Below are 9224 nucleotides of genomic sequence, written 5' to 3'. Positions count from 1 at the left end.
TAGTTTTTCGATGGCTGTGGAAGAGATATGGAGCGAGTGTGATCTTCAGTAGTGATGCATTAGGTTGGGGGGGGGGGGTGCTGAGTGGGTAGACTGCACTCTGTTTATGGGCTTGGTTCCGCCAGGTCCTCTCTCGACGTTTGGGTCTATTCCAGAAGCCCAGACTGCTGTCACCCAGCAGACAGATGGGTGTGGTGTGTCCGGCGCGCTGCTTCACAGAGATGGGATTTAAAAACACCTGTCAGGACTGATATACTGTGTTTTCCCCCCCACCATTAAGAACTCACTGTAAATCAGTTTAATGCTCACCTCTACAAACCAACCTCAAGTTGAAGAAATAATCTGAAGAAATAATCTCTCTGCTCTTGGGGCTTCTCCTAAAACACAGATTACGTCCGTCATTTCCAGTGGACCTCTTCCCACCCTCTCGGACCCCCCCACTCCCCACGGGTGTTATTGTTCCCAGCGGTTTATTCATTACGCACGTAGTGGATGAGGCTCCGCCCCTCTTGTGTGGTACGAGTTGTACCGGCTGGCATAAAGCATGCACGCACCCAGACACGCGTGTTGACAGCATTAGAAACCCACAAAAGAGGGCTGCGTTTCATTTGTTCAGTGTTCTTGCATCCCTGTGTTCAGTGCCGATCACTGCTCTCCAATAAGAGAGGGAGCTCGGAGGGTAATGGAGCTCTGCTATTTCTTTTTCTTTGTGAAGATGTGTTTGTGCTGTGCAGTGGTGGCAAGGGAGGGGAGAGTGTGTCCCTATGTGGCCTACATTCGAGAGGGTGAGTGCACCATCTTTCGGGATGCCAGCTCCCTGTAAATCCTCCTGCAAAAGAAGGTCTTAGTAAAAAAAAAAAATAAAATAAAAAACAACCTTCCTTCACGTAAGCCCAGGCTCTGTTTAATCCGACAGTGTTGAGGCAGTCATGGGGAGATAAACAAACAATAACTCTCAGCAAATATGATAAGGCATCCATTTTTTCAGTGTGGTTCAGACTAGCCAGGGTAGCTGGTGCTAGATTCATCTGAGGACCAGCTGGGGTTGGTGTTGCTGAGATGCCCAGTGTGTGTGTGATTTGTAGGGTGTGGGGGGGGATCCGGTCCATGGTGGTGGACCCCATGGGGTCGATCGGAGAACTGAGCATCCTACAAGACCATCCCTACGCCTGTAGCATCGTTACGGCATCCTGCTATGGGGGGGGGTCACCACTCAGCTTTCAAACCCAGACACACGAGGGCCAGACTGTTGCATGAGAGCTTTGCCCTGCAGAAGTGTGATGGGGAGATCTTCTGTCCACCTGATTGTCTTGCATGTGCTTGATGGGATTAATTATTGAAAATGAATTTGAAATCAACGGTGCAATTAGGCTGTCGATGTTATGTTGGACCTTTGACAGAATGACTGTCTTTTTGTGTTGCCTCATGTCTTGGTCTTTCACAGAGCTGGATTCAGTGACCATGTCTCCGCACAGCCCTCGTGCGGAAGCTCTGTCAGGTGAGAAACTGTGATGGGCTTCGTGTGGAGGGAGAATCCCACCATGTAGTCAGTGTGTGGACCCTAGGGCCCTCAGCATGCCAGCTCACCGTTGACCTCGTCTGCTCCTGCAGTCTGATTTCACTTTTCCCGTTTCTCCTTATGTAGGAGAAAATCAAGGAGTAGGATGACAAAAAAGGTACTCTTCTCTGCCTTTGACCCCAAACCTACTCTCTGTCCTTTCTCACAGAAAGCTTTGTTGATCTATGATACCTTCTGGATGTTTGCACAAGGCCGAGCCCAGCATCTGATCCCCCTCTCCCCCCACAATAAAAAATCTCTGGCAGTGATTTTATGAGAGGCATCAGTTGTACTAATTCCCAGACTTCCTTTTTCTTCCTTCATTGTTCTCACAGATCTCAAACTCCCCTTCAGTCTCTTCCCTGCTTCCTTGGCAAAGGCGATCGTTCTTGTCTACTTTACTGCTCTGTAGAAGGCGCTCTGGCTGGGCTGGGGGGAATCCGCTGGAAACGCTAGCTGGGTTTCAGCACTCCACCACTCTCCAAAGCTCTTGACGAAGGGGCTCCGCTTTGAGGAAGACATGCGTGGTCTGCCCTGGTCTGGAGGGTTCGCAGGACTATTGTCTTTCACTCTCTTTGCCCCGGTGACTCTGATGGCCTCTGTGAAAATGGAAAACTATACGCTCTGTCTGTCAAGAGGCTGCTGGTCTCAGCCCAGCTGTCCAGACCTGTCATATTAGTGTGTGTGGTCTGCAGAGCTGTGCCAAACCGGATGTGCTGGAGCCGACTGTACAGCTCCTAGTTCTGCGATGGGACTCTTGGCTTTGCAATGGGGCCCCTAGTTCTGCAATGGGACTCAAATGGCACTCACGATCCCAAATGAAGCAGTCTACTCTTTTTATGTGTCTGAGTGTGATTATCTTCTGCCTGACCCCTGGTGACCCCTCGGGTCACGTTATGTGGGGCTGCCAAATGCCATAAAATGTACATGTAAATGTTATGTCCCACCGCTAGGTCCTCTCCATTTCCTACATTGTCTCATTTCACTCCAAGTGAACAACAGACTTCAAGCCATTTACCATCAAACCAAATGCTTGTTGATTTAATTGCCTCTTTCACACAACAGTCATGCCATACAGTCTCTGTCAGGAGCACAGACCCTGAAGTATCAAAACAGTTTATTTTAACACTCAAGTATGGAAATGTTCCTTAACAGACGGTAATTACGGGGCCGTAATGGCTAATCTGACAGATTAACGGATGGCGAAGAACTTGCGTTCAGTGTTCCTTGCTGTTTCTTCACGTCTAAAATTAGACAGATTTGTTTTTGTTTGAGTAATCTCATCTGTCAGGCCAGCGCGTTCACAAATGCGTCTGTGAGAGCTCATGCTCTATTGGGTGTCTGGTAACTCCCCCACTCCAAACTAGTGACAGACGACCCCGCTTGAGACTCTGGACTCTGCTTAAATGGCCCTCTGTAAATTCTGCCTGAGACCTTATTCATCTGCGCTAATATGAGTCGGGAGGGTGGATGTGTGTCTCATTTGTGGCTGGGCTGTTTATAACGGCTGGGTTTGAGGGAGGAAGACATCAAATTTGTTCAAGTGGAAGGAACTGGAATGTGGCTGTGATACGTCAGACAGTGGGGCCATATTGCAGGAAGTTAAATCATCCACCCTGGATGACACACACAGCCCCTCCTCTGTGTATATACATGAAAAATGATTGGGTGGAGACACTCTTGTCACTTGTTCACCTGCAGTTCTTAGTGGGACGTGGCAGTTCCCTTACACTCGTTTATTCAGTGAGTGCAGTGGTAGCAGTGTGGTGCTATGAGGTGTATTTATGATAACTGGGGCTCCATACAGTAGTGTGTGTGTTTTCCCAACAGAACTATGCCGTGCGCTGCAAAGCTGCGATTGTCCTGGTACACTCTCAGAGCATGAACACAGCTTCAGGCCACGACCTCGGGAGTCACATCTTCAAGAGCGTTTTGTGGCACTTGTGGTGTGGAGTGAATGGTAACTTCTTAACTTCTAAACAGCTGTGGCAATCAAACCTGTCAGTCACTGTCTGTGAAAATGCTAGTCGTGGAGGGATCCTGGAGCTAGCACTTTTCCAAAGTGCTGTAATTACAGTGAAGAGCATTTGTGCCTCTGGCAGAATGTTTGGTCATAAACTTTTTATTTTCATTCCCAACCAACAAGAACCCCGTTGTCACATTGTTGCATATACACTGAAGTTGTTTTAGTGCCTTCATCTTGCAGTATAGATAGGGTCAGCGCTTTCAAGCCCAATACCTGTCTACTACCTCACTACGTCTCACAACCTGTCTACTGCCTGACTACATCTCAATATCTGGCAATATAGAAAAAGAAATGGCTTTAACATTCAAAACTCATTGATCACATGAAAATAGACGGATAAATAAAGGATCCAATGTGTAATAAAGAATAAGGATAAGTAATTCAGAAAAGAACACGGAGGATACACAATATATTGCCAAAAGTATTCACTCACCCATCCAAATTATCGGAACCAGGTGTTCCAATCACTTCTATACAGGTGTATAAAATTAAGCACCTAGGCATGCAGACATTTGTGAAAGAATGGGTCGCTCTCAGGATGCCACCTGTGTAACAATTTCCTCGCTCCTAAATATTCCACAGTCAACTGTCAGCTGTTGGAAGAAGAAAATGGAAGTGTTTGAGAACGACAGTAACTCACCCATGAAGTGGTAGGACACGTAAACTGTCGGAGCGAGGTCAGTGGATGCTGAAGCACATATCGTGAAGAGGTCGCCAACTTTCTGCAGAGTCAATCATCACAGACATCCAAACTTAATGTGGCCTTCAGATTAGCTCGAGAACAGTGTTCCTAGAGCTTCATGGAATGAGTTTACATGGTTGAGCAGCTGCATCCAAGCCATACATCACCAAGTGCAACGTAAAGCGTCAGATGCAGTGGTGTAAAGCACGTAGCCACTGGACTCTAGAGCAGTGGACGCACGTTCTCTGGAGTGACTAATCACACTTCTCCATCTGGCAATATGATGTACGAGTCTGGGTTTGGTGGTTGCCAGGAGAACGGTACTTGTCTGACTGCATTGTGCCAAGTGTAAAATGTTATTTTTAAATTTATTTTTACACACATACCAACCGTTAATTCCCGTGACAAATATGTCTGACTTGAACTAATCAATATGTGGCTAAATAAATTGAATAAAGAGCAGGCTCCAGATTAGATATGCTCCACAGTCCAGATTAGATATGCTCTTCACTCCAGAGTAGATGTTGTCCACACTCCAGATTAGATATTCTCCACATTCCAGGTTAGATATGCTCTACCCTCCAGGCTGAAGGGAGTGTCAAATTAGTACTGTCATGGTAGCTTGTTTATACTAGAGGCTGTCATCAACTATACATCAACTATAAGTTTATATATAACAAGCAGCATGTTTGTAGAGTAACACTAATTGCATTCTTTTGTGTTTGTGTGTGTGTGTACAGTGTAATGTGTAGTCTGTGTGTACAGTGTGATGTGTAGTCTATGTGCGTGTACAGTGTGATGTGTAGTCTATGTGTACAGTGTGAGGTGTAGTCTATGTTTGTGTACAGTGTGAGGTGTAGTCTATGTGTGTACAGTGTGATGTGTAGTTTATGTGTGTGTAGTCTGTGTGTACAGTGTGAGGTCTGTGTGTGTGTATAGTGCTAGGTGTAGTCTATGTGCGTGTACAATGTGAGGTGTAGTCTATGTGCGTGTACAGTGTGATGTGTAGTCTGTGCGTGTACAGTGTGAGGTGTAGTCTATGTGTGTGTACAGTGTGAGGTGTAGTCTATGTGCGTGTACAGTGTGATGTGTAGTCTATGTGCGTATACAGTTTAAGGTGTAGTCTGTGCGTGTACAGTGTGAGGTGTAGTCTATGTGTGTGTACAGTGTGAGGTGTAGTCTATGTGCGTGTACAGTGTGAGGTGTAGTCTATGTGCGTGTACAGTGTGAGGTGTAGTCTATGTGCGTATATAGTTTGAGGTGTAGTTGTGCGTATACAGTTTGAGGTGTAGTCTATGTGTGTGTACAGTGTGATGTGTAGTCTATGTGCGTATACAGTTTGAGGTGTAGTCTGTGCGTGTACAGTGTGAGGTGTAGTCTATGTGTGTGTACAGTGTGAGGTGTAGTCTATGTGCGTGTACAGTGTGAGGTGTAGTCTATGTGCATATACAGTTTGAGGTGTAGTCTGTGCGTATACAGTTTGAGGTGTAGTCTATGTGTGTGTACAGTGTGAGGTGTAGTCTATGTGTGTATACAGTTTGAGGTGTAGTCTGTGCGTGTACAGTGTGAGGTGTAGTCTATGTTCGTGTACAGTGTGAGGTGTAGTCTATGTGCGTATACAGTTTGAGGTGTAGTCTGTGCGTATACAGTTTGAGGTGTAGTCTGTGTGTGTACAGTGTGAGGTGTAGTCTATGTGTGTGTACAGTGTGATGTGTAGTCTATGTGTGTCAAATTAGTACTGTCATGGTAGCTTGTTTATACTAGAGGCTGTCATCAACTATACATCAACTATAAGTTTATATATAACAAGCAGCATGTTTGTAGAGTAACACTAATTGCATTCTTTTGTGTTTGTGTGTGTGTGTACAGTGTAATGTGTAGTCTGTGTGTACAGTGTGATGTGTAGTCTATGTGCGTGTACAGTGTGATGTGTAGTCTATGTGTACAGTGTGAGGTGTAGTCTATGTTTGTGTACAGTGTGAGGTGTAGTCTATGTGTGTACAGTGTGATGTGTAGTTTATGTGTGTGTAGTCTGTGTGTACAGTGTGAGGTCTGTGTGTGTGTATAGTGCTAGGTGTAGTCTATGTGCGTGTACAATGTGAGGTGTAGTCTATGTGCGTGTACAGTGTGATGTGTAGTCTGTGCGTGTACAGTGTGAGGTGTAGTCTATGTGTGTGTACAGTGTGAGGTGTAGTCTATGTGCGTGTACAGTGTGATGTGTAGTCTATGTGCGTATACAGTTTAAGGTGTAGTCTGTGCGTGTACAGTGTGAGGTGTAGTCTATGTGTGTGTACAGTGTGAGGTGTAGTCTATGTGCGTGTACAGTGTGAGGTGTAGTCTATGTGCGTGTACAGTGTGAGGTGTAGTCTATGTGCGTATATAGTTTGAGGTGTAGTTGTGCGTATACAGTTTGAGGTGTAGTCTATGTGTGTGTACAGTGTGATGTGTAGTCTATGTGCGTATACAGTTTGAGGTGTAGTCTGTGCGTGTACAGTGTGAGGTGTAGTCTATGTGTGTGTACAGTGTGAGGTGTAGTCTATGTGCGTGTACAGTGTGAGGTGTAGTCTATGTGCATATACAGTTTGAGGTGTAGTCTGTGCGTATACAGTTTGAGGTGTAGTCTATGTGTGTGTACAGTGTGAGGTGTAGTCTATGTGTGTATACAGTTTGAGGTGTAGTCTGTGCGTGTACAGTGTGAGGTGTAGTCTATGTTCGTGTACAGTGTGAGGTGTAGTCTATGTGCGTATACAGTTTGAGGTGTAGTCTGTGCGTATACAGTTTGAGGTGTAGTCTGTGTGTGTACAGTGTGAGGTGTAGTCTATGTGTGTGTACAGTGTGATGTGTAGTCTATGTGTGTATACAGTTTGAGGTGTAGTCTGTGCGTGTACAGTGTGAGGTGTAGTCTATGTGTGTGTACAGTGTGAGGTGTAGTCTATGTGCATGTACAGTGTGAGGTGTAGTCTATGTGTGTATACAGTGTGAGGTGTAGTCTATGTGCGTGTACAGTGTGAGGTGTAGTCTATGTGTGTATACAGTGTGAGGTGTAGTCTATGTGCGTGTACAGTGTGAGGTGTAGTCTATGTGCATGTGCAGTGTGAGGTGTAGTCTACTGTATGTGTGTGTACAGTGTGAGGTGTAGTCTATGTGCGTGTACAGTGTGAGGTGCGTGTACAGTGTGAGGTGTAGTCTATGTGCGTGTACAGTGTGAGGTGTAGTCTATGTGCGTGTACAGTGTGAGGTGTAGTCTATGTGCGTGTAAAGTGTGAGGTGCGTGTACAGTGTGAGGTGTAGTCTATATGCGTGTACAGTGTGAGGTGTAGTCTATGTGTGTGTACAGTGTGAGGTGTAGTCTATGTGCGTGTACAGTGTGAGGTGTAGTCTATGTGTGTGTACAGTGTGAGGTGTAGTCTATGTGCGTGTACAGTGTGAGGTGTAGTCTATGTGCGTGTACAGTGTGAGGTGTAGTCTATGTGTGTGTACAGTGTGAGGTGTAGTCTATGTGCGTGTACAGTGTGAGGTGTAGTCTATGTGCGTGTACAGTGTGAGGTGTAGTCTATGTGTGTGTACAGTGTGAGGTGTAGTCTATGTGCGTGTACAGTGTGAGGTGCGTGTACAGTGTGAGGTGTAGTCTATGTGCGTGTACAGTGTGAGGTGTAGTCTATGTGCGTGTACAGTGTGAGGTGTAGTCTATGTGTGTGTACAGTGTGAGGTGTAGTCTATGTGCGTGTACAGTGTGAGGTGCGTGTACAGTGTGAGGTGTAGTCTATGTGCGTGTACAGTGTGAGGTGTAGTCTATGTGTGTGTACAGTGTGAGGTGTAGTCTATGTGCATGTACAGTGTGAGGTGCGTGTACAGTGTGAGGTGTAGTCTATGTGTGTGTACAGTGTGAGGTGTAGTCTATGTGCGTGTACAGTGTGAGGTGTAGTCTATGTGCGTGTACAGTGTGAGGTGCGTGTACAGTGTGAGGTGTAGTCTATGTGTGTGTACAGTGTGAGGTGTAGTCTATGTGCGTGTACAGTGTGAGGTGCGTGTACAGTGTGAGGTGTAGTCTATGTGTGTGTACAGTGTGAGGTGTAGTCTATGTGTGTGTACAGTGTGAGGTGTAGTCTATGTGCGTGTACAGTGTGAGGTGTAGTCTATGTGCGTGTACAGTGTGAGGTGCGTGTACAGTGTGAGGTGTAGTCTATGTGCGTGTACAGTGTGAGGTGTAGTCTATGTGTGTGTACAGTGTGAGGTGTAGTCTATGTGCGTGTACAGTGTGAGGTGTAGTCTATGTGCGTGTACAGTGTGAGGTGTAGTCTATGTGTGTGTACAGTGTGAGGTGTAGTCTATGTGTGTGTACAGTGTGAGGTGTAGTCTATGTGCGTGTACAGTGTGAGGTGCGTGTACAGTGTGAGGTATAGTCTATGTGCGTGTACAGTGTGAGGTGTAGTCTATGTGCGTGTACAGTGTGAGGTGCGTGTACAGTGTGAGGTATAGTCTATGTGCGTGTACAGTGTGAGGTGTAGTCTATGTGCGTGTACAGTGTGAGGTGTAGTCTATGTGCGTGTACAGTGTCACTCTGGTGCCAGTGGAATAAACAATGTTATCCCATTGAAGTGAGGGGAAGAATGGGCCCTTTAATGATCTCGTCCAGGAAACACTGTGGTGCGTGTCGACACTTTCTCCAACACTGAGAGGGAGCCCATATTTGTCTTTTGCACAGACACCATGTGTTCCATCTTGTCTGCCTTATGTATTTAAGAATGTCAAGGCAAGCAGTTCCTGAAGTGATTTATGGGCTGGCACCTTATTACTTGCCATCATGAAGTACAAAATGAGGCACATGTTTTGCTGAGCATCCGTTCTCTCTCTATGGCTCTGTCTCTACAGAAACAGGTGTTGTCTGGTGCCCTCTTTTAACAGTGGGATTCATCGTGCTTTGTGGCGAATGGACACTGACCAAAGGACCAAGAAAC

At 46.0% G+C, this 9224-nt stretch overlaps 1 protein-coding gene across 1 annotated transcript in view; it reads left to right on the top strand.

Moving 5' to 3' along the window:
- cnbd1 (cyclic nucleotide binding domain containing 1) overlaps positions 1-1257 on the top strand; it is a 21322-nt gene extending 20065 nt beyond the window's left edge. Inside the window, 2 exon segments of the mRNA XM_076994640.1 lie at positions 735-819; positions 1086-1257. Of these exon segments, the coding sequence (XP_076850755.1) occupies positions 735-819; positions 1086-1257 (257 nt within the window).
- The last annotated feature ends 7967 nt before the right edge of the window (positions 1258-9224 follow it).

This window comes from Brachyhypopomus gauderio, unplaced genomic scaffold (assembly GCF_052324685.1).
Source record: "Brachyhypopomus gauderio isolate BG-103 unplaced genomic scaffold, BGAUD_0.2 sc153, whole genome shotgun sequence".
Classification (NCBI taxonomy): domain Eukaryota; kingdom Metazoa; phylum Chordata; class Actinopteri; order Gymnotiformes; family Hypopomidae; genus Brachyhypopomus; species Brachyhypopomus gauderio.
Note: the sequence above shows the minus strand (reverse complement) of the source record. Positions and strands in the feature narration are given on the sequence as shown.